The sequence below is a fragment of the Lampris incognitus genome, chromosome 1 (genome assembly GCF_029633865.1).
Source record: "Lampris incognitus isolate fLamInc1 chromosome 1, fLamInc1.hap2, whole genome shotgun sequence".
In the NCBI taxonomy this organism is placed as follows: Eukaryota; Metazoa; Chordata; class Actinopteri; order Lampriformes; family Lampridae; genus Lampris; species Lampris incognitus.
This window is the reverse complement of record NC_079211.1, coordinates 26,805,093-26,829,828: the sequence shown is the minus strand read 5'-3', so window position 1 is coordinate 26,829,828 and position 24,736 is coordinate 26,805,093. Positions and strand designations below refer to the sequence as shown.

General features: G+C 43.9%; 6 protein-coding genes across 6 annotated transcripts; all 6 read left to right on the top strand.

Annotated features, from left to right (window-relative positions):
- Window positions 1–843: 843 nt before the first annotated feature.
- On the top strand, window positions 844–3,437 carry pcdhb (protocadherin b). Its single transcript, XM_056277161.1, has 2 exons — window positions 844–3,236; window positions 3,419–3,437. Exons 1-2 carry the CDS (start codon window positions 844–846, stop codon window positions 3,435–3,437), a joined length of 2,412 nt encoding a protein of 803 aa, XP_056133136.1.
- A 237-nt stretch (window positions 3,438–3,674) lies between these two features.
- On the top strand, window positions 3,675–6,134 carry LOC130110150 (protocadherin alpha-C2-like). The gene has a single exon (XM_056277149.1). It carries the CDS (start codon window positions 3,675–3,677, stop codon window positions 6,132–6,134), a length of 2,460 nt encoding a protein of 819 aa, XP_056133124.1.
- A 567-nt stretch (window positions 6,135–6,701) lies between these two features.
- Window positions 6,702–9,161, top strand: LOC130110141 (protocadherin beta-16-like). Its single transcript, XM_056277138.1, has one exon. It carries the CDS (start codon window positions 6,702–6,704, stop codon window positions 9,159–9,161), a length of 2,460 nt encoding a protein of 819 aa, XP_056133113.1.
- Window positions 9,162–9,710: 549 nt separating this feature from the next.
- LOC130125041 (protocadherin alpha-C2-like) lies at window positions 9,711–12,113 on the top strand. Its single transcript, XM_056294472.1, has one exon. The coding sequence runs from the start codon at window positions 9,711–9,713 to the stop codon at window positions 12,111–12,113; it is 2,403 nt and encodes an 800-aa protein (XP_056150447.1).
- Window positions 12,114–12,763: 650 nt separating this feature from the next.
- On the top strand, window positions 12,764–21,665 carry LOC130110132 (protein dachsous-like). The gene is made up of 6 exons (XM_056277129.1): window positions 12,764–15,148; window positions 15,421–15,475; window positions 15,749–18,069; window positions 18,698–18,737; window positions 18,891–21,324; window positions 21,632–21,665. Exons 1-6 carry the CDS (start codon window positions 12,764–12,766, stop codon window positions 21,663–21,665), a joined length of 7,269 nt encoding a protein of 2,422 aa, XP_056133104.1.
- Window positions 21,666–21,909: 244 nt separating this feature from the next.
- Window positions 21,910–24,531, top strand: LOC130110125 (protocadherin alpha-C2-like). The gene is made up of 2 exons (XM_056277117.1): window positions 21,910–24,332; window positions 24,444–24,531. The coding sequence occupies exons 1-2, from the start codon at window positions 21,910–21,912 to the stop codon at window positions 24,529–24,531; spliced, it is 2,511 nt and encodes an 836-aa protein (XP_056133092.1).
- The last annotated feature ends 205 nt before the right edge of the window (window positions 24,532–24,736 follow it).

Genomic DNA, 24,736 nt, shown 5'->3' with positions numbered 1-24,736 from the left:
TATGGCTAGAAAGGAAAGTTCACGATAAGACCAAGGTCCTGTTAACTAGTGTATAAGCCTCAAGTTCCTTATTTATGCAAAGATACCCTTTATACAATTGTCGTCTTCATTGACTATGAAAATGTAATTTTAGTTATTAGAACTCTCCAGTGGGAGGCGCTCAACGGAGAGAAAACTGAAATGACTACTTCTCTCTGCATGAATAAAATATTTGTGATGATATGATAAAAATGAAACAAGTTGCATGTTTTTCTATCTTCACTCACATCTAAATCAACTTGCCAACTTGCGTGTGTATGATCACAAAGTGTGTTTACCCTTATTTATAAAGAGGGGGGACATATGATCGAAGATGCACTGTCTAAAATTGTGTGTTGATGGAACACGGTTGAGAGAAGTTTGGGCTGAGAAGGTGGTAGGCTGAGGGAAATTTACCAAGCAGTACAAACCTGATTCTATTCAAGGTCCTCAGCAATGACTGTACTGGTTTGTTTGTAGAATCAGGTTGGAAAAGAAGTTTGCACCCACACTGGCCCTTCCTGGAGCATGTTGCCTACCCCCGGTACAGGCCTATTTCTAGCCAGTGCGTTGTCTCACTATTACATCCAGGCTCAAATGGTTTACGTCACACGGTGTCACTGTTCACCACTGAATTCATAACCCATGTAGTATTTACGACACACCCATTGATTAAGGTTGGGAGGTGGACACATTAAGCCCTCTCTGGAAGAATATATAGTTGTTTATTTGAGATCAACATTAATGGTGATTTGTTTTCGAGCTCTCAAAAAAGTGGACCCCGGAGAAAGGATTTTTTTTGTTTTTCCTTCTTGGAGGGAAAAGATGCATCTGCGAGCTTTCTCTGCCTTTGTCTTGTGTGCAATATGGCCCAGTGCTTTGTCCGTGACGCGGTACTCCATACCCGAGGAGATGGAAAGGGACTCTGTCGTGGCAAATCTAGCCGCGGATTTGGGACTTGATCTTGGGGATCTTGCTCAGCGTGAGGTAAAGCTCGATATTTTCCACAACAAAAAATATCTAGACGTAAACAAAAAGACGGGCGAGCTTTACATTGTTGAAAAGATGGACAGAGAATACCTTTGCCCAATCAAAATTTCAGTCTCCTGTTTTCTGAAGCTAGATGTTATCATAGAAAACCCCCTACGAATATTCAACATTGAATTAGGCATAACAGATATAAACGATAATGCACCTTATTTTCGAAGGGACCGGGTAGAGCTCGACGTTTCAGAATCGGCGACGCCAGGGGAGAGGTTCTCTCTGCCTAATGCGGTGGACCCAGATGTTGGCTTGAATACAATAAAAACGTACGAACTCAGTGCTAGTCAACATTTCACAATAGAAATACAGACCGGCAGCGATGGTACTAAATACGTGGACCTCGTATTGACCGAGGCTTTAGACCGGGAGCAACGTCGTATTCATAACCTTATATTAACCGCAGTGGACGGCGGGGTCCCCGTGCGCTCTGGCACTGCCAATATTATTGTTCGGGTGCAGGATACAAATGACAATGCGCCCCAGTTTGATCAGCAGGTTTACACCATTAACATAACCGAAAATACCCCGTTCGGCACCGTATTGATGAAACTTAACGCCACAGATCTTGACGAAGGTCCCAATGCAGAGATAGTGTACTCTTTCACGCTTTACACGTCAGAAAAAACGCAAGACGTCTTTGCGCTGAATCCCGATACGGGAGAGATTACAGTGAAGGGCACTATTGACTATGAAGACACGAGATTCTACGAGATGCACATTGAAGCTAAAGACAAAGGGCTGCAGCCATTACTTGGGCATTGTAAAGTAGTGGTTTATGTGACGGATATGAATGACAACTATCCGGAAATCACCATACAGTCTGTTAAGAGCACAGTGGACGAGAACATTCCCATAGGAACCGTCATAGCCTTAGTAGGCATAAGCGACAGGGACACTGGTGACAACGGCAGAGTGAGTTTAGCCATAACCCACCCCTTGCCTTTTACGCTCAACAAGTCACCTGACAGACCCATCATTTATAAACTCATGGTGTCAGAGCCTTTAGATCGCGAACGAGTGCCGGAATATGACGTCACATTCATTGTGACAGACGCAGGAACGCCCCCGTTATCTGATAATGAAACGATAACAGTACATCTACTCGACGTAAATGACAATGCGCCAAATTTCCCCCAGTCCTTTTACACGATACGAGTAATGGAGAATAACGCACCTGGTGCTTTATTAAGCTCGCTCTCTGCATTTGATCCAGATCTCCATGAAAATCAGTATCTGGTTTATTTTATCCTGGAGAAAGAGATAGCCAACACTTCCATGTCGATGCTATTCTCTATCAATCCAGAGAACGGTAATCTTTACGCACTAAAGACATTTGACTATGAGATTGAGAAGGAGTTCCTTTTCCACATCGAGGCCAGAGACTCTGGCGTTCCTCCACTCAGCAGTAATGTGACTGTTCACATCATTATCGTGGACCAGAACGACAACGCTCCGGCCATTGTCTCTCCGTGGCGTTCGCACGGCTCCGTGGTGGAGGAGAAGATTCCCAGATCCACAGATAAAGGCACTTTGGTTGCAAAGGTAATAGCCATAGACACCGACTCGGTGCTGAACTCTCGGATTACTTACCAGTTTCTACAAGTGACTGATGCCACTTTATTCAGTCTGGACCAATACAACGGAGAGATCCGGACCATGAGGATGTTCAGTTACAGAGACCCGCGTCATCAACGTCTGGTTGTTGTTGCCAAGGACAACGGTGAGCCTGCTCTCTCTGCTACAGTCACCATCAAGCTGTCCACAGTGGAGACTGCTGTTAAGGCCTACTCTGACATGACTGAAGTACCTCTAGAATATGACATCTTTTCAGACTTAAACCTGTATTTGGTCATCGGTCTGGGCTCGGTGTCCTTTCTCCTGTTGATCACCATTTTGGTCACCATCGTGCTCAAGTGTCAGAATCCCAAGCCCAGCAAAGCTGCGGCTGCCTGTAGGAACAGTGTGATCAGTGAGAGGAATTCTACCATTGGAGATTCTACTCTGGTGTCCAACGATGCCTACTGGTACAGCCTGTTTCTAGCGGAGACTAGGAAAGGAAAGTTTGTGGTTAGACAGCCTGTGCCAAAGGGCTCCAGGTACATTGTGTCCAGTCTACCAAGGAGCACAGGACTGACAGAGACCAGTGACTCTGCAGCTTCCACTTTGCAGGTAAGGTCACATTGTTCGTGGTATGTTTCAAAGCTAATGTGTAGAATCAATAATCCCTTGCGAAAATGTCATATTTTAAAGCATTTAAAAATGACACGTGCATTTACAATGCTAACACAATTATCATATATTCAGACAAAAAAATTTTCTTCGGCTCTTCAGTGTGTTTTTCCTCACAACCCTGTAGGATATGTTCGATGCTGTAGCTAGATAGGTGCGTACTGTGGCGCTGTTCGCTTGTTAAAATATGCATTGAGGAGTTACGCTCGTCATGACAGTAATTCCCAGTCTGCGAGGTATTGTGTCAGCACCAATTTTGCCGATCGCCGTACCGAGAAATTATTTGACTTTCTTAACGAAGAGCTTTTCGGAATAAGACCCAAAAGGTGGAATTATTATTCATATCGCTCAAGAAACCAAGATCCAACGACAAAATTACGACAATGGGGTTGCAAACAAGAAGGCAGTCATGGAAGAGGTACGTCACGATCATTATTATTTTTTCCTCTGTTTGGGACACATCATCTGCAGTAACTCATTATTCCATACCGGAGGAAATGAAGGGAGGATCAGTTGTTGCCAATGTGGCAGCAGATCTTGAACTGGATGTAAAAACGTTGAATAAACGGAAGATGCGTCTTGACATAATCGCGAACAAAAAGTATTTGGATGTGAACAAAGAGACTGGCGACCTGTACATCGTGGAGAAAATTGACAGGGAGTATATTTGCCCTTCCAAGTCTTCAGCTTCATGCTACTTAAAACTTGAGGTAATACTGGAAAATCCTTTACGAATCTTTAATATAGAATTGGAAATCTTGGATATGAATGACAACGCCCCGCAGTTTCGACGAGACGAAATACATTTAGACATATCCGAGTCAACACCCAGAGGGGAGCGATTTTCCTTGAGCAATGCGGTCGACCCCGATGTGGGAAGCAACTCGGTAAAAACATACTACCTAAGTGAGAGTGAGCATTTTAATATCGAACTCCAGAGTGGGAGAGATGGTTCAAAATTTGCCGAGTTGATCCTGACAAAGAGTTTAGACAGAGAGCAGCAGGCCGTTCATAACCTGATCCTCACCGCTGTGGATGGCGGTGCGCCTGCGCGTTCTGGTACTGCCAGCGTTATTGTCAATGTTTTAGACACGAATGACAACGCCCCTGTATTTGGAAAAGAAAGCTACAACATCAGCATAATGGAAAATTCCCCCATAGGAAGCCTTGTTGTTCATCTCAATGCCACAGACTTAGACGAGGGTTCAAACTCAGCTATAAAATATTCCTATAGTCTTTATACGCCGGAGAAAACACAAGTAACATTCAGTTTAAACCCAAATACGGGTGAGATCACTGTGAAGGGAATGTTAAATTATGAAGATTTTAGAATTTACGACATGGAAGTTATAGCAACAGATGGCGGAACAAATGCTTTGTCAGGACAGTGTAAACTAACAATTGTCGTGCAAGATATGAATGACAATCATCCAGAAATATCAATTAAATCATTTCAGAGTCCAGTCAATGAAGACATAGAAGTGGGTACTGTGATAGCAGTGGTTACCGTCAGCGATAAAGACTCGGGGGATAATGGAATAGTTGATCTTGCCATTCCTGATAACATGCCTTTCAGACTGAGAGAATCCTCTGATAACTATTTTGAGCTGTTAGTGTCAGAACCTCTTGACCGCGAAAAAGTTCCAGAATATGAAATCACTTTCACTGTTACAGATAGAGGTTCTCCTCCTTTATCTGACAATGAAACAATGACTTTAGAACTGCTGGACGACAATGACAACGTTCCACAGTTCTCCCAGTCATTCTATACGATACGCGTAATGGAGAATAACGCACCCGGGGCCTTGATAAGCTCCCTCTCTGCATTTGACCCAGATCTCCATGAAAATCAGTATCTTGTATATTTTATACTGGAGAAGGAGGTAGCCAACACCTCCATGTCCATGCTATTCTGCATTAATCCAGAGAACGGTAATCTTTACGCACTAAAGACATTTGATTATGAGATTGAGAAGGAGTTCCTGTTCCACATCGAGGCCAGAGACTCTGGTGTTCCTCCACTCAGCAGTAATGTGACTGTTCACGTCATTATCGTGGACCAGAACGACAACGCTCCGGTCATTGTCTCTCCGTGGCGTGCGCACGGCTCCGTGGTGGAGGAGAAGATTCCCAGATCCACAGATAAAGGCACTCTGGTTGCAAAGGTGATAGCCATAGACACCGACTCGGTACTGAACTCTCGGATTACTTATCAGTTTCTACAAGTGACTGATGCCACTTTATTCAGTCTGGACCAATACAACGGCGAGATCCGGACCATGAGGATGTTCAGTTACAGAGACCCGCGTCACCAACGTGTGGTTGTTGGTGCCAAGGACAACGGTGAGCCTGCTCTCTCTGCTACAGTTACCATCAAGCTGTCGACAGTGGAGACTGCTGTTAAGGCCTACTCTGACATGACTGAAGTACCTCTAGAATATGACATCTTTTCAGACTTGAACCTGTATTTGGTCATCGGCCTGGGCTCTGTCTCCTTTCTGCTGTTGATCACCATATTGGTCACCATCGTGCTCAAGTGTCAGAATCCCAAGCCCAGCAAAGCTGCTGCTCCCTGTAGGAACAGTGTGATCAGTGAGAGGAATTCTACCATTGGAGATTCTACTCTGGTGTCCAACGATGCCTACTGGTACAGTCTGTTTCTAGCGGAGACCAGGAAAGGAAAGTTTGTGGTCAGACAGCCTGTGCCAAAGGGCTCCAGGTACATTGTGTCCAGTCTACCAAGGAGCACAGGACTGACAGAGACCAGTGACTCTGCAGCATCAACTCTGCAGGTGAGAAATTTCATTTCAATCGCGAAATCTGTACATTTTTGCATGTGGTAATTTTTGCGTAAATTGTAGTAGTATTTAATGTTCTTTAAAGACAGATAAAAAACATGATAAAGCCAAATCAGCTTGGAAACAGAAAAGTCATAAGTGACTAATTTATAAATGACATTTTATCTTATATCAGGCTGAAAAACTATAATATAGAATAGGTTTCGTTTTACACAAAATCTATTTTGATAACGTCCTCAAGTGTTTTCCCAACCTCGCAAATTCAACTCACTCGCGCATCCGCACATCTTTAGCGCCAGAAACTATGAGGTTTTTTTTCCGGTCGTACAGTGGCGCTGTTTACTAAAAATGCACTCGATCATCGGGCCATGATCGCCATCATAGTGTGCATAGTGAAGAAGGTACTGTGTGGATAAAGAAGGCTCCGTGGTGTTGACACCGACGTCATCGCATTAGGAGAGAATAATTCCTCCTTTTTTTGCGAACACATATATTTTGGATCACGTTAACAGGAAACAAATTATCCAAAATATCTGGAAGGGATATGATTTCTTTCGACTGACCAGCTGCTCACGGACCGCTGCTGTACAGCAACCGACACCGCATGTAACAATGCAGTCATGGACAAGGTGCGTCTTTGTCGTTGTTTTTGTCTTTACCGTTCGGCTCGTTTCTTCTTCAGTAACTCATTATTCAATACCCGAGGAAATGAAGGAAGGGTCTGTTGTTGCTAATCTAGCTGCTGATCTAGAGTTGGATGTTGAAACACTCAGTAAACGGAAGATGCGCCTTGACATCATCGCCAATAAAAAATATTTGGACATGAACAAAGAGACTGGCGAGCTGTACATCGTGGAGAAAATTGACAGAGAGTATATTTGTACTACTAAGTCATCAACGCCCTGCTATCTAAAATTAGAGGTGATACTGGAAAATCCTTTACGAATCTTTAATATGGAATTAGAAATCTTGGACATGAATGACAACGCCCCGCAGTTTCGACGAGACGAAATACATTTAGACATATCCGAGTCAACACCCAGAGGGGAGCGATTTTCCTTGAGCAATGCTGTCGACCCCGATGTGGGAACCAACTCGGTAAAAACATATCACATAAGTGAAAGTGAGCACTTTGATATTGAGGTTTATACGGGGAGAGACGGCTCAAAGTTCGCTGATTTGATCCTGACAAAGAGTTTGGACAGAGAGCAGCAGGCCGTTCATAACCTGATCCTCACTGCTGTGGATGGCGGTGCGCCTGCGCGTTCCGGTACTGCCAGCGTTATTGTCAATGTTTTAGACACGAATGACAACGCCCCTGTATTTGGAAAAGAAAGCTACAACATCAACATAATGGAAAATTCCCCCATAGGAAGCCTTGTTGTTCATCTCAATGCCACAGACTTAGACGAGGGTTCAAATTCAGCTATAACATATTCCTATAGTCTCTATACGCCGGAGAAAACACAAGAAACATTCAATTTAAACCCAAACACGGGTGAGATCACTGTGAAGGGAATGTTGAATTATGAAGATTTTAGAATTTACGACATGGAAGTTATAGCAACAGATGGCGGAACAAATGCTTTGTCAGGACAGTGTAAACTAACAATTGTCGTGCAAGATATGAATGACAATCACCCAGAAATATCAATTAAATCATTTCAGAGTCCAGTCAATGAAGACATAGAAGTGGGTACTGTGATAGCAGTGGTTACCGTCAGCGATAAAGACTCGGGGGATAATGGAATAGTTGATCTTGCCATTCCTGATAACATGCCTTTCAGACTGAGAGAATCCTCTGATAACTATTTTGAGCTGTTAGTGTCAGAACCTCTTGACCGCGAAAAAGTTCCAGAATATGAAATCACTTTCACTGTTACAGATAGAGGTTCTCCTCCTTTATCTGACAATGAAACAATGACTTTAGAACTGCTGGACGACAATGACAACGTTCCACAGTTCTCCCAGTCATTCTATACGATACGCGTAATGGAGAATAACGCACCCGGGGCCTTGATAAGCTCCCTCTCTGCATTTGACCCAGATCTCCATGAAAATCAGTATCTTGTATATTTTATACTGGAGAAGGAGGTAGCCAACACCTCCATGTCCATGCTATTCTCCATTAATCCAGAGAACGGTAATCTTTACGCACTAAAGACATTTGATTATGAGATTGAGAAGGAGTTCCTGTTCCACATCGAGGCCAGAGACTCTGGTGTTCCTCCACTCAGCAGTAATGTGACTGTTCACGTCATTATCGTGGACCAGAACGACAACGCTCCGGTCATTGTCTCTCCGTGGCGTGCGCACGGCTCCGTGGTGGAGGAGAAGATTCCCAGATCCACAGATAAAGGCACTCTGGTTGCAAAGGTGATAGCCATAGACACCGACTCGGTACTGAACTCTCGTATTACTTATCAGTTTCTACAAGTGACTGATGCCACTTTATTCAGTCTGGACCAATACAACGGCGAGATCCGGACCATGAGGATGTTCAGTTACAGAGACCCGCGTCACCAACGTGTGGTTGTTGGTGCCAAGGACAACGGTGAGCCTGCTCTCTCTGCTACAGTTACCGTCAAGCTGTCGACAGTGGAGACTGCTGTTAAGGCCTACTCTGACATGACTGAAGTACCTCTAGAATATGACATCTTTTCAGACTTGAACCTGTATTTGGTCATCGGCCTGGGCTCTGTCTCCTTTCTGCTGTTGATCACCATTTTGGTCACCATTGTGCTCAAGTGTCAGAATCCCAAGCCCAGCAAAGCTGCTACTGCCTGTAGGAACAGTGTGATCAGTGAGAGGAATTCTACCATTGGAGATTCTACTCTGGTGTCCAACGATGCCTACTGGTACAGTCTGTTTCTAGCAGAGACCAGGAAAGGAAAATTTGTGGTCAGACAGCCTGTGCCAAAGGGCTCCAGGTACATTGTGTCCAGTCCACCAAGGACCACAGGACTGACAGAGACCAGTGACTCTGCAGCATCAACTCTGCAGGTGAGAAATTTCATTTCAATCGCGAAATCTGTACATTTTTGCATGTGGTATTTTTTGCGTAAATTGTAGTAGTATTTAATGTTCTTTAAAGACAGATAAAAAACATGATAAAGCCAAATCAGCTTGGAAACAGAAAAGTCATAAGTGACTAATTTATAAATGACATTTTATCTTATATCAGGCTGAAAAACTATAATATAGAATAGGTTTCGTTTTACACAGAATCCATTTTAATAACGTCCTTAAGTGTTTTCCCAACCTCGCAAATTCAACTCAACTCGCGCATCCGCACATCTTTAGCAGCAGAAATTATAAAGGTTTTTTTCCGGTCGTACAGTGGCGCTGTTTACTAAAAATAGACTCGATCATCAGGCCACGATCGCCATCATAGTGTGCATAGTGAAGAAGGTACTGTGTGGATAAAGAAGGCTCCGTGGTGTTGACACTGACGTCATCGCATTGCGAGAGAATAATTCCTCCTTTTTTGCGAACACATATATTTTTGATCACGTTAACAGGAAACAAATTATCCAAAATATCTGGAAGGGATATGGTTTCTTTCGACTGACCAGCTGCTCACGGACCGCTGCTGTACAGCAACCGACACCGCATGTAACAATGCAGTCATGGACAAGGTGCGTCTTTGTCGTTGTTTTTGTCTTTACCGTTCGGCTCGTTTCTTCTTCAGTAACTCATTATTCAATACCCGAGGAAATGAAAGAAGGGTCTGTTGTTGCTAATCTAGCTGCTGATCTAGAGTTGGATGTTGAAACACTCAGTAAACGGAAGATGCGCCTTGACATCATCGCCAATAAAAAATATTTGGACGTGAACAAAGAGACTGGCGAGCTGTACATCGTGGAGAAAATTGACAGGGAATATATCTGCAATACCAAGTCGTCAATGTCCTGTTATCTAAAATTAGAGGTAATACTGGAAAATCCTTTACGAATCTTTAATATGGAATTAGAAATATTGGACATGAATGACAACGCCCCGCAGTTTCGACGAGACGAAATACATTTAGACATATCCGAGTCAACACCCAGAGGGGAGCGATTTTCCTTGAGCAATGCTGTCGACCCCGATGTGGGAACCAACTCGCTGAAAACATATCACATAAGTGAAAGTGAGCACTTTGATATTGAGGTTTATACGGGGAGAGACGGCTCAAAGTTAACTGATTTGATCCTGACAAGGAGTTTAGACAGAGAGCAGCAGGCCGTTCATAACCTGATCCTCACTGCTGTGGATGGCGGCACGCCTGCGCGTTCTGGTACTGCCAGCGTCATTGTCAATGTTTTAGACACGAATGACAACGCCCCTGTATTTGGAAAAGAAAGCTACAACATCAACATAATGGAAAATTCCCCCATAGGAAGCCTTGTTGTTCATCTCAATGCCACAGACTTAGACGAGGGTTCAAATTCAGCTATAACATATTCCTATAGTCTCTATACGCCGGAGAAAACACAAGAAACATTCAATTTAAACCCAAACACGGGTGAGATCACTGTGAAGGGAATGTTAAATTATGAAGATTTTAGAATTTACGACATGGAAGTTATAGCAACAGATGGCGGAACAAATGCTTTGTCAGGACAGTGTAAACTAACAATTGTCGTGCAAGATATGAATGACAATCACCCAGAAATATCAATTAAATCATTTCAGAGTCCAGTCAATGAAAACATAGAAGTGGGCACTGTGATAGCAGTGGTTACCGTCAGCGATAAAGACTCGGGGGATAATGGAATAGTTGATCTTGCCATTCCTGATAACATGCCTTTCAGACTGAGAGAATCCTCTGATAACTATTTTGAGCTGTTAGTGTCAGAACCTCTTGACCGCGAAAAGGTTCCAGAATATGAAATCACTTTCACTGTTACAGACAGAGGTTCTCCTCCTTTATCTGACAATGAAACAATGACTTTAGAACTGCTGGATGACAATGACAACGTTCCACAGTTCTCCCAGTCATTCTATACGATACGCGTAATGGAGAATAACGCACCCGGGGCCTTGATAAGCTCCCTCTCTGCATTTGATCCAGATCTCCATGAAAATCAGTATCTGGTATATTTTATACTGGAGAAGGAGGTAGCCAACACCTCCATGTCCATGCTATTCTCCATTAATCCAGAGAACGGTAATCTTTACGCACTAAAGACATTTGATTATGAGATTGAGAAGGAGTTCCTTTTTCACATCGAAGCCAGAGACTCTGGTGTTCCTCCACTCAGCAGTAATGTGACTGTTCACGTCATTATCGTGGACCAGAACGACAACGCTCCGGTCATTGTCTCTCCGTGGCGTGCGCACGGCTCCGTGGTGGAGGAGAAGATTCCCAGATCCACAGATAAAGGCACTCTGGTTGCAAAGGTGATAGCCATAGACACCGACTCGGTACTGAACTCTCGGATTACTTATCAGTTTCTACAAGTGACTGATGCCACTTTATTCAGTCTGGACCAATACAACGGCGAGATCCGGACCATGAGGATGTTCAGTTACAGAGACCCGCGTCACCAACGTGTGGTTGTTGTTGCCAAGGACAATGGTGAGCCTGCTCTCTCTGCTACAGTTACCATCAAGCTGTCGACAGTGGAGACTGCTGTTAAGGCCTACTCTGACATGACTGAAGTACCTCTAGAATATGACATCTTTTCAGACTTGAACCTGTATTTGGTCATCGGCCTGGGCTCTGTCTCCTTTCTGCTGTTGATCACCATATTGGTCACCATTGTGCTCAAGTGTCAGAATCCCAAGCCCAGCAAAGCTGCTGCTGCCTGTAGGAACAGTGTGATCAGTGAGAGGAATTCTACCATTGGAGATTCTACTCTGGTGTCCAACGATGCCTACTGGTACAGTCTGTTTCTAGCAGAGACCAGGAAAGGAAGGTTTGTGGTCCGACAGCCTGTGCCAAAGGGCTCCAGGTACATTGTGTCCAGTCTACCAAGGAGCACAGGACTGACAGAGACCAGTGACTCTGCAGCATCAACTCTACAGGTGAGAAATTAAAATCCCATTATCACGTTATCTAGTGCTTTTTATTTTTTTTTTGTTTTTAGGCAAATTGTAATAACTCGCGAAAGATAAGTCCATTCAAAAACAAACTAACGAAAACAAAACAAAACAAAACAAAACAAAACACCAAATAAACTCAGCAAAGATACTGGCAATTTTCATTCATCCAACGGCATTTTAATAGTAATCTTTTGATAATTTAAGGCATTAAAATGACTTCAACAGAGAAAATGTTTACTTTTATACAAATCGCTATCATTTGGTGTCATGTGCACGTGGTTCCCCTCTTGGTTATTATTTTGACTTTCTTCATCCTGACCGTAATCTTTACTACTCATTACCATAAATGGTGTAAAGGTTCCTGATGTGCATAGAGTGGCGCTGTTTACGAGAAATACACTAGCAAATGATGCCATGACGTCCATCATAGTGAGCATAATACGAAGACACGGTACGAGAATAGTAGACCGCGCCGTGATACTGAAAATACCGTCGGGGAATTGTGAGAGATTTTTTTTTTCTGGTGGCACTAATATTTTGGATCACATTAATAACGAAGCTATTTATCCAATTATCTGGAAAAAGCAAACCGGGCGCTTTGTTGATTGAGCTGCAGCGCTGATACAGTGAGTCCGCATGGAACAATGCAGTCGTGGATAAGGTACGCCTCGTTCATTATTGTCGTTTTCGCCGTTCGGCTCGTTTCTTCTTCAGTAACTCATTATTCAATACCCGAGGAAATGAAGGAAGGGTCTGTTGTCGCCAATCTAGCTGCTGATCTAGACTTGGATGTTAAAACACTCAGTAAACGGAAGATGCGTATTGACATCATCGGCAACAAAAAATATTTGGACGTGAACAAAGAGAATGGCGACCTGTACATCGTGGAGAAAATTGACAGGGAGTATATCTGCAGTACAAAGTCGATCTGCTATCTCAAATTGGAGGTTATATTGGAAAATCCTTTACGAATCTTTAACATGGAATTGGAAATCTTGGACATGAATGACAACGCCCCGCAGTTTCGACGAGACGAAATACATTTAGACATATCCGAGTCAACACCCAGAGGGGAGCGATTTTCCTTGAGCAATGCGGTCGACCCCGATGTGGGAAGCAACTCGGTAAAAACATACCACATCAGTGAAAGTGAGCACTTTGATATTGAGGTTTATACGGGGAGAGACGGCTCAAAGTTCGCTGATTTGATCCTGACAAAGAGTTTAGACAGAGAGCAGCAGGCCGTTCATAACCTGATCCTCACTGCTGTGGATGGTGGCACGCCTGCGCGTTCTGGTACTGCCAGCGTTATTGTCAATGTTTTAGACACGAATGACAACGCCCCTGTATTTGGAAAAGAAAGCTACAACATCAACATAATGGAAAATTCCCCCATAGGAAGCCTTGTTGTTCATCTCAATGCCACAGACTTAGACGAGGGTTCAAATTCAGCTATAACATATTCCTATAGTCTCTATACGCCGGAGAAAACACAAGAAACATTCAATTTAAACCCAAACACGGGTGAGATCACTGTGAAGGGAATGTTAAATTATGAAGATTTTAGAATGTACGACATGGAAGTTATAGCAACAGATGGCGGAACAAATGCTTTGTCAGGACAGTGTAAACTAACAATTGTCGTGCAAGATATGAATGACAATCACCCAGAAATATCAATTAAATCATTTCAGAGTCCAGTCAATGAAAACATAGAAGTGGGCACTGTGATAGCAGTGGTTACCGTCAGCGATAAAGACTCGGGGGATAATGGAATAGTTGATCTTGCCATTCGTGATAACATGCCTTTCAGACTGAGAGAATCCTCTGATAACTATTTTGAGCTGTTAGTGTCAGAACCTCTTGACCGCGAAAAGGTTCCAGAATATCAAATCACTTTCACTGTTACAGACAGAGGTTCTCCTCCTTTATCTGACAATGAAACAATGACTTTAGAACTGCTGGACGACAATGACAACGTTCCACAGTTCTCCCAGTCATTCTATACGATACGCGTAATGGAGAATAACGCACCCGGGGCCTTGATAAGTGCCCTCTCTGCATTTGACCCAGATCTCCATGAAAATCAGTATTTGGTATATTTTATATTGGAGAAGGAGGTAGCCAACACCTCCATGTCCATGTTATTCTCTATTAATCCAGAGAATGGTAATCTTTACGCACTGAAGACTTTTGATTATGAGATTGAGAAGGAGTTCCTTTTCCACATCGAGGCCAGAGACTCTGGTGTTCCTCCACTCAGCAGTAATGTGACTGTTCACATCATTATCGTGGACCAGAACGACAACGCTCCGGTCATTGTCTCTCCGTGGCGTGCGCACGGCTCCGTGGTGGAGGAGAAGATTCCCAGATCCACAGATAAAGGCACTTTGGTTGCAAAGGTGATAGCCATAGACACCGACTCGGTGCTGAACTCTCGGATTACTTACCAGTTTCTACAAGTGACTGATGCCACTTTATTCAGTCTGGACCAATACAACGGAGAGATCCGGACCATGAGGATGTTCAGTTACAGAGACCCGCGTCACCAACGTCTGGTTGTTATTGCCAAGGACAACGGTGAGCCTGCTCTCTCTGCTACAGTTACCATCAAGCTGTCCACAGTGGAGACTGCTGTTAAGGCCTACTCTGACATGACTGAAGTACCTCTAGAATATGACATCTTTTCAGACTTGAACCTGTATTTGGTCATCGGCCTGGGCTCTGTCTCCTTTCTGCTGTTGATCACCATATTGGTCACCATCGTACTCAAGTGTCAGAATCCCAAGCCCAGCAAAGCTGCTGCTGCCTGTAGGAACAGTGTGATCAGTGAGAGGAATTCTACCATTGGAGATTCTACTCTGGTGTCCAACGATGCCTACTGGTACAGTCTGTTTCTAGCGGAGACCAGGAAAGGAAAGTTTGTGGTCAGACAGCCTGTGCCAAAGGGCTCCAGGTACATTGTGTCCAGTCTACCAAGGAGCACAGGAATGACAGAGACCAGTGACTCTGCAGCCTCAACTCTACAGGTGAGAAATTAAAATCCCATTATCACGTTATCTGGTGCTTCTTAATTTTGTTGTTTTTACGCAAATTGTAATTACTCGCGTAAGATAAGTCCATTCAAAAACAAACTAACTAAGACAAATCAAAACAAAACTCAAATATAATCAGCTAAGATACTTGGAGTTTTCATTCATCTAATGGCATTTTAATATATAAGGTTTTGAAATGACTCTAACAGAGAAAATGTTTACTTGTATGCAAATCGCTGTTATTTGTTGGTTCTTCTTGTGCCTAGAGTGGCGCTGTTTACGAGAAATACACCTGCAAAAGGGGCCATGACGGCCATCATAGTGAGCATAATCAGAGGACACGGTACGAGAATAGCAGACCGCGCTGTGATACCGAAAATACCGTCAGGGAATTGTGAGAGAGATTTTTTTTCCGGGTTGAACTAATATCTTTTGGATCACAATAATAACCAAGGTATTCATCAGATTATCTGGATAAACGAGCAATTTGTTGAGCGAGCTGCAGCGCTGATACAATGAGTCCGCATGGACGCCCGTGGAGGTACGTCTCGTTCATTATTGTCGTTTTCGCCGTTCGGCTCGTTTCTTCTTCAGTAACTCATTACTCAATACCCGAGGAAATGAAGGAAGGGTCTGTTGTCGCCAATCTAGCTGCTGATCTAGACTTGGATGTTAAAACACTCAGTAAACGGAAGATGCGTATTGACACCATCGGCAATAAAAAATATTTGGACGTGAACAAAGAGAATGGCGACCTGTACATCGTGGAGAAAATTGACAGGGAATCTATTTGCCCAACCAAGTCTTCAACATCATGCTACTTAAGACTGGAGGTAATACTAGAAAATCCTTTACGAATCTTTAATATAGAATTGGAAATCTTGGACATGAATGACAACGCCCCGCAGTTTCGACGAGACGAAATACATTTAGACATATCCGAGTCAACACACAGAGGGGAGCGATTTTCCTTGAGCAATGCGGTCGACCCGGATGTGGGAACCAACTCGCTGAAAACATACCACATCAGTGAAAGTGAGCACTTTGATATTGAGGTTTATACGGGGAGAGACGGCTCAAAGTTAACTGATTTGATCCTGACAAGGAGTTTAGACAGAGAACAGCAGGCCGTTCATAACCTGATCCTCACCGCTGTGGATGGCGGTGCGCCTGCGCGTTCTGGTACTGCCAGCGTTATTGTCAATGTTTTAGACACGAATGACAACGCCCCTGTATTTGGAAAAGAAAGCTACAACATCAACATAATGGAAAATTCCCCCATAGGAAGTCTTGTTGTTCATCTCAATGCCACAGACTTAGACGAGGGTTCAAATTCAGCTATAACATATTCCTATAGTCTCTATACGCCGGAGAAAACACAAGAAACATTCAATTTAAACCCAAACACGGGTGAGATCACTGTGAAGGGAATGTTAAATTATGAAGATTTTAGAATTTACGACATGGAAGTTATAGCAACAGATGGCGGAACAAATGCTTTGTCAGGACAGTGTAAACTAACAATTGTCGTGCAAGATATGAATGACAATCACCCAGAAATATCAATTAAATCATTTCAGAGTCCAGTCAATGAAAACATAGAAGTGGGCACTGTGATAGCAGTGGTTACCGTCAGCGATAAAGACTCGGGGGATAATGGAATAGTTGCTCTTGCCATTCCTGATAACATGCCTTTCAGACTGAGAGAATCCTCTGATAACTATTTTGAGCTGTTAGTTTCAGAACCGCTTGACCGTGAAAAGGTTCCAGAATATGAAATCACTTTCACTGTTACAGACAGAGGTTCTCCTCCTTTATCTGACAATGAAACAATGACTTTAGAACTGCTGGACGACAATGACAACGTTCCACAGTTCTCCCAGTCCTTCTATACGATACGCGTAATAGAGAATAACGCACCCGGGGCCTTGTTAAGTTCCCTCTCTGCGCTTGACCCAGATCTCCATGAAAATCAGTATCTCGTATATTTTATACTGGAGAAGGAGGTAGCCAACACCTCCATGTCCATGTTATTCTCTATTAACCCAGAGAATGGTAATCTTTACGCACTGAAGACTTTTGATTATGAGATTGAGAAGGAGTTCCTTTTCCACATCGAGGCCAGAGACTCTGGTGTTCCTCCACTCAGCAGTAATGTGACTGTTCACATCATTATCGTGGACCAGAACGACAACGCTCCGGTCATTGTCTCTCCGTGGCGTGCGCACGGCTCCGTGGTGGAGGAGAAGATTCCCAGATCCACAGATAAAGGCACTCTGGTTGCAAAGGTGATAGCCATAGACACCGACTCGGTGCTGAACTCTCGGATTACTTACCAGTTTCTACAAGTGACTGAGGCCACTTTATTCAGTCTGGACCAATACAACGGAGAGATCCGGACCACGAGGATGTTCAGTTACAGAGACGCGCGTCACCAACGTCTGGTTGTTGTTGCCAAGGACAACGGGGAGCCTGCTCTCTCTGCTACAGTTACCATCAAGCTGTCCACAGTGGAGACTGCTGTTAAGGCCTACTCTGACATGACTGAAGTACCTCTAGAATATGACATCTTTTCAGACCTGAACCTGTATTTGGTCATCGGCCTGGGCTCGGTGTCCTTTCTGCTGTTGATCACCATATTGGTCACCATCGTGCTCAAGTGTCAGAATCCCAAGCCCAGCAAAGCTGCTGCTCCCTGTAGGAACAGTGTGATCAGTGAGAGGAATTCTACCATTGGAGATTCTACTCTGGTGTCCAACGATGCCTACTGGTACAGCCTGTTTCTAGCGGAGACCAGGAAAGGAAAGTTTGTGGTCAGACAGCCTGTGCCGAAGGGCTCCAGGTACATTGTGTCCAGTCTACCAAGGAGCACAGGACTGACAGAGACCAGTGACTCTGCAGCATCAACTCTGCAGGTGAGATAAAGTCGAAACAAATTTTCATTGTACATTTTTTATTTTTTCTTGTTATTCCCCATAAATCTTGAAGAAAAATTTATATATTTTGCACATTCTGTTATAAAATGAAATGATTGTACACATTTTCAAAACATATCTATTCACACCTACAAATGAGTACCTGTTGCACAAAAAAAATACATATATCAACCACACTTCTAGCGCTGACTGGACAAACAAACACAAATACACCCTCCCACACACACACCCACACATACATCCCAACCAACCAACCAACCAACCACCCACCCACACACACATACACACACACACACACACACACACACACACACACACACACACACACACACACACACACACACACACACACACACACACACACAACCCCCCCTCCCCAACACACACACATAAACACACCCAACATCAAAAACTTCCAAGCCAAAAAGTTTGGAGTTAACCTTTTTTAAATTAATAGCCATTTTACGTCCTTACAGAAGCTTTGCTGAGAAGTCTTACCAACAACTTTTTTTTTGTAAAATGAGTGCGAAATAAGATAAACACAAAACTGTTTAATTTCAACTCAAAGTGTCGCTGTTCAGCAAATAATCAAACTTGTGACGTGCAGATCCGGTCGCCATTTCACAGCGTTACGCAGATGGCGCAAGGTACGCGCCCCGGTGGACAGTTCCCGGTGCTGAATCGTCCTTTCGAGATGTTTCGTTCATTCGTACGGCACCTTGCAGTAGTTTCGGTTGTTAGCCTTGTCACGATGCTATCATTTATAAATTCGGCAACCCTCACGTATATTGCGCGGAAAGGGAGAAGACGTGGATATGAGGAAACAATTGGCGTACATGTCCGTGCAATGCGCCGGAGGGGGTATGTCGTTATGCTCATTTTTCTGGCTGCATCTCTTCAAATGTCCGCCGCCGTTACGCACTATTCAATTCCCGAGGAAATGGAAGAAGGCTCTGTTGTTGCCAGTTTAGCTGCGGATCTGGGACTAGACGTGAAGATGCTAGTTGGACGGAGAATGCGGTTAGAGGTCATAGCCAATAAGAAATATCTCGACGTGAACAAAGAAACTGGCGAGCTGTTCATTGCTGAACGAATCGACCGAGAATCTCTCTGTCCCGCCAAGACATCGTGTTATCTAAAAACGGAGGCAATCATTGAAAACCCCAAAAGGATATTTTACATCGAGTTGGAGATTATGGACATCAACGACAATGCACCTCATTTTAGGAGAGACACAATAGATTTGGATATTTCGGAGGCGACGCAGGCTGGCGAGCGCTTCTCTGTCAACAACGCCGTGGATCCAGACGTCGGCCCAAATTCAGTGAAAACGTACGTCTTAAGCGCAAGTGATCATTTTGCCATTGAAATTCAGACCGGAAGAGATGGGTCAAAGTTCGCTGACCTAATTCTTATAAAGGCTTTAGATCGGGAAACTCAAGCCGTTCATAACCTTATACTCACTGCTGTCGATGGCGGAGTCCCCGCTCGCTCAGGCACAGCCAGCGTCACTGTTCGCGTATTAGACACTAATGACAACCACCCAGCTTTTGAGAAGGAAAACTACGCGATCAAAGTGTTGGAAAATTCTCCAATTGGAAGCCTCGTGTTTGACCTCAATGCTACAGATGTAGACGAGGGGTCGAATGGGGACGTAGTTTACACGTATAGTTTGTATACCTCGGAAAAAACGCAGGCGGCATTTCAGCTGAACCCCGCCAACGGCGAGATCACGGTAAAAGGGATGTTGAACTATGAGGATCTCAAGATTTACGACATGGAGGTTATAGCCACAGATCGAGGAGATAATTCTTTATCAAGTCAATGTAAGATCACTATCATTGTAGAAGATATGAACGACAACCACCCAGAAATATCAATTAAATCATTTCAAAGTCCAATTAAGGAAAACATAGAAGTAGGCGCAGTGATAGCGGTAGTTAGTGTCAGTGATAAAGACTCCGGTGATAATGGAGTTGTTGATCTAAGTATTGCTGAAAAATTACCATTTAATTTGAGAGAATCCTCCGATAATTATTTTGAATTAGTAATTTCAGAAACTTTGGATCGTGAAAATGTCCCTGAATATGACATCACTTTCACTGTTACAGACAGAGGTTCTCCTCTTTTATCTGACAATGAAACAATGACTTTAGAACTGCTGGACGTTAATGACAACGTTCCACAGTTCTCCCAGTCGTTCTATACGATACGCGTAATGGAGAATAACGCACCCGGAGCCCTACTAAGCTCTCTCTCTGCGTTTGACCCAGATCTCCATGAAAATCAGTATCTGGTTTATTTCATACTGGAGAAGGAGATAGCCAACACCTCCATGTCCATGTTATTCTCTATTAACCCAGAGAACGGTAATCTTTACGCACTGAAAACATTTGACTATGAGATTGAGAAGGAGTTTCTTTTCCACATCGAGGCCAGAGACTCTGGTGTTCCTCCACTCAGCAGTAATGTGACTGTTCACATCATTATCGTGGACCAGAACGACAACGCTCCGGTCATTGTCTCTCCGTGGCGTGCGCACGGCTCCGTGGTGGAGGAGAAGATTCCCAGATCCACAGATAAAGGCACTCTGGTTGCAAAGGTGATAGCCATAGACACTGACTCGGTGCTGAACTCTCGGATTACTTACCAGTTTCTGCAGGTGACCGATGTCACTTTATTCAGTCTGGACCAATTCAACGGAGAGATCCGGACCATGAGGATGTTCAGTTACAGAGACGCGCGTCACCAACGTCTGGTTGTTGTTGCCAAGGACAACGGTGAGCCTGCTCTCTCTGCTACAGTTACCATCAAGCTGTCGACAGTGGAGACTGCTGTTAAGGCCTACTCTGACATGACTGAAGTACCTCTAGAATATGACATCTTTTCAGACTTGAACCTGTATTTGGTCATCGGCCTGGGCTCTGTCTCCTTTCTGCTGTTGATCACCATATTGGTCACCATTGTGCTCAAGTGTCAGAATCCCAAGCCCAGCAAAGCTGCTGCAGCCTGTAGGAACAGTGTGATCAGTGAGAGGAATTCTACCATTGGAGATTCTACTCTGGTGTCCAACGATGCCTACTGGTACAGCCTGTTTCTAGCGGAGACCAGGAAAGGAAAGTTTGTGGTCAGACAGCCTGTGCCAAAGGGCTCCAGGTACATTGTGTCCAGTCTACCAAGGAGCACAGGACTGACAGAGACCAGTGACTCTGCAGCATCAACTCTGCAGGTAAGGTCATTCAATAATATTTTCAAGTGTGTTTTATTATCTTCCAAATAAAAATTAGCATATTTTAAGCGCAAACTCCCCTGTAAACCTCCATAAACAACAATTTAAGCGTCAAACTTCATGCAGCTCCCGTTTGATATGTTGAAGAGGATTTTGCGCTGCAAAAAAAAAGCTCACATATGTAAGCCTCGTCTTCATTGAAGAGAGTCAAACGTACTGTTCACTAGTATTTGCAATACAATTCAAATTCATATACTATTTGAACATTTTAAGTCAACAAATCAAATGCGCTGACCTTTTTGTTTCGCTCAGCGTCGCTGTTCACCACACCAATATGCTGACGTAAGGACGCTGAGACAGCGCGTCACAAAGAAGCAGACTAGATCGTGGAACAAAAACACCCTCGCGCTTCTCCTTCATCTGATAGCGTGTTTGTATGATTGTTCGCTTTTAGTCATCTACAGCAAAACAAATTAGCTTCGTAGGTAATGATAGGCTTCCGTGTTTAGGAGCCACACATTTTTGCTGGTTGCTGCCGTCGTTTTATTGTCTCACTGCAGTGAAAGGTGAACGTGACCGGTGGTTTAGCAATGGAGGTTCACACCGATGAGAAATTTTGGAAGAGGTACGTGTCTGTGTTTCTGATTTGCGCTACCGTCCTGAATAGAGTCACTGCTGTAACTCATTATTCTGTTCCGGAAGAGCTGGACGTGGGAGCCGTTGTCGCTAATTTAGCCGCCGATTTAGGTTTGGACGTAAAGACGCTGAGCGGACGGAAGATGCGCTTGGAAATAATATCCAATAAAAAGTATTTGGGTGTGAACAAAGAAACGGGGGAGCTGTACATCGTAGAACGGATCGATAGAGAGTTTCTTTGCGCAATAAAGACTACGACCTGTTACCTTAAAATGGAGGCCACTTTGGAAAACCCACAGCGGATATTCTATATCGAAGTTGAGATAACGGATATAAATGACAACGCACCTCATTTCCGCCGGGACACAATAAACCTTGACATTTTGGAATCAACTCAGGCCGGCGAGAGGTTTTCCGTCAATAATGCTGTCGACCCGGATCTGGGTGGGAACTCGGTGAAGACGTACTTTTTGAGTGAAAGTGAACATTTCGACATCGATATTCAAACGGGAAGAGACGGGTCCAAGTTTGCTGATTTAATTCTGAAGACGGCTTTGGACCGAGAGAAGCAGGCGGTGCACCGTTTGATACTCACGGCTGTAGATGGCGGCGCGCCGCCCCGCTCCGGCACGGCCAGCATCATCGTTCGTGTGTTAGACACCAACGACAACGCCCCGGCGTTTGATCAAGGCAACTATAATGTTGCCATAATGGAAAACTCTCCAATCGGAACTCTTGTCATTCAACTGAATGCTTCGGACTTGGACGAGGGCACCAATGCAGAGATAGACTATACTTACAGTTTATACACGTCAGAGAAAACGCAAGAAACGTTCAGTCTAAACCCAAAGACTGGTGAGATAACAGTAAGAGGAGTGCTGAATTTCGAAGACTTGCGGATTTACGACATGGAAGTGATAGCAACGGACAAGGGAGTCAACGGGTTAACAGGGCAGTGTAAAATTAAAGTGTTAGTGGAAGACATGAACGACAATCATCCAGAAATATCAATTAAATCCTTTCGAACGCCAGTCAAAGAGAATATAGAAAGAGACACAGTGATTGCAGTTCTCAGTGTCAGTGACAAAGATTCAGGAAAAAATGGAATAGTTGATCTTGGTATTCCCAATAATATGCCTTTCAAACTGAGAGAGTCATCTGATAACTATTTTGAATTGGTTGTGTCAGAATCATTAGACCGCGAGAAAGTCCCTGAATATGAAATCACTTTCACTGTTACAGACAGAGGTTCTCCTCCTTTATCTGACAATGAAACAATGACTTTAGAACTGCTGGACGTTAACGACAACATCCCACAGTTCTCCCAGTCCTTCTATACGATACGCGTAATGGAGAATAACGCACCCGGGGCCTTGATAAGTTCCCTCTCTGCGTTTGACCCAGATCTCCATGAAAATCAGTATCTTGTTTATTTTATACTGGAGAAGGAGGTAGCCAACACCTCCATGTCCATGCTATTCTCTATTAATCCAGAGAACGGTAATCTTTACGCACTAAAGACTTTTGATTATGAGATTGAGAAGGAGTTCCTTTTCCACATCGAGGCCAGAGACTCTGGTGTTCCTCCACTCAGCAGTAATGTGACTGTTCACGTCATTATCGTGGACCAGAACGACAACGCTCCGGTCATTGTCTCTCCGTGGCGTGCGCACGGCTCCGTGGTGGAGGAGAAGATTCCCAGATCCACAGATAAAGGCACTTTGGTTGCAAAGGTGATAGCCATAGACACCGACTCGGTGCTGAACTCTCGGATTACTTACCAGTTTCTACAAGTGACTGACGCCACTTTATTCAGCCTAGACCAATACAACGGCGAGATCCGGACCATGAGGATGTTCAGTTACAGAGACGCGCGTCACCAACGTCTGGTTGTTGTTGCCAAGGACAACGGTGAGCCTGCTCTCTCTGCTACAGTTACCATCAAGCTGTCGACAGTGGAGACTGCTGTTAAGGCCTACTCTGACATGACTGAAGTACCTCTAGAATATGACATCTTTTCAGACTTAAACCTGTATTTGGTCATCGGTCTGGGCTCTGTGTCCTTTCTGCTATTGATCACCATATTGGTCACCATCGTGCTCAAGTGTCAGAATCCCAAGCCCAGCAAAGCTGCTGCTCCCTGTAGGAACAGTGTGATCAGTGAGAGGAATTCTACCATTGGAGATTCTACTCTGGTGTCCAACGATGCCTACTGGTACAGTCTGTTTCTAGCGGAGACCAGGAAAGGAAAGTTTGTGGTCAGACAGCCTGTGCCAAAGGGCTCCAGGTACATTGTGTCCAGTCTACCAAGGAGCACAGGACTGACAGAGACCAGTGACTCTGCAGCATCAACTCTGCAGGTAAGTGGACAGTACATGTGTTACTATTTGCCAGATTCCTGACGTGCGTTTCTTAACATACATTACTCATCATACATACTATCTCTGCCAGGAATATATATTTATTTTAATACCCCCCTACTCGTATACTTGAAGACAACTTCGGTAAATTTGATATCACAACAACCTATTATCTTTTACATGAATTTCAAACATCCATTCCTTTTCGCGAACTGATGCATATCTTATATGTGAAATTTTTTGTCCTTCACGTCAATTAATCTCTACAAGTTTTATACCTACCATGTAACTAAGCTATGGCTTGCAAGCATTCCTTAAAAAAAGGTGCGTCTTTTCTCCACAAACTCTATTTTCCTCTATTTCTGACTTTCTCTCCATTGGTATTACAGTGTTTTCATATATATCACGTAAGATGCACGAG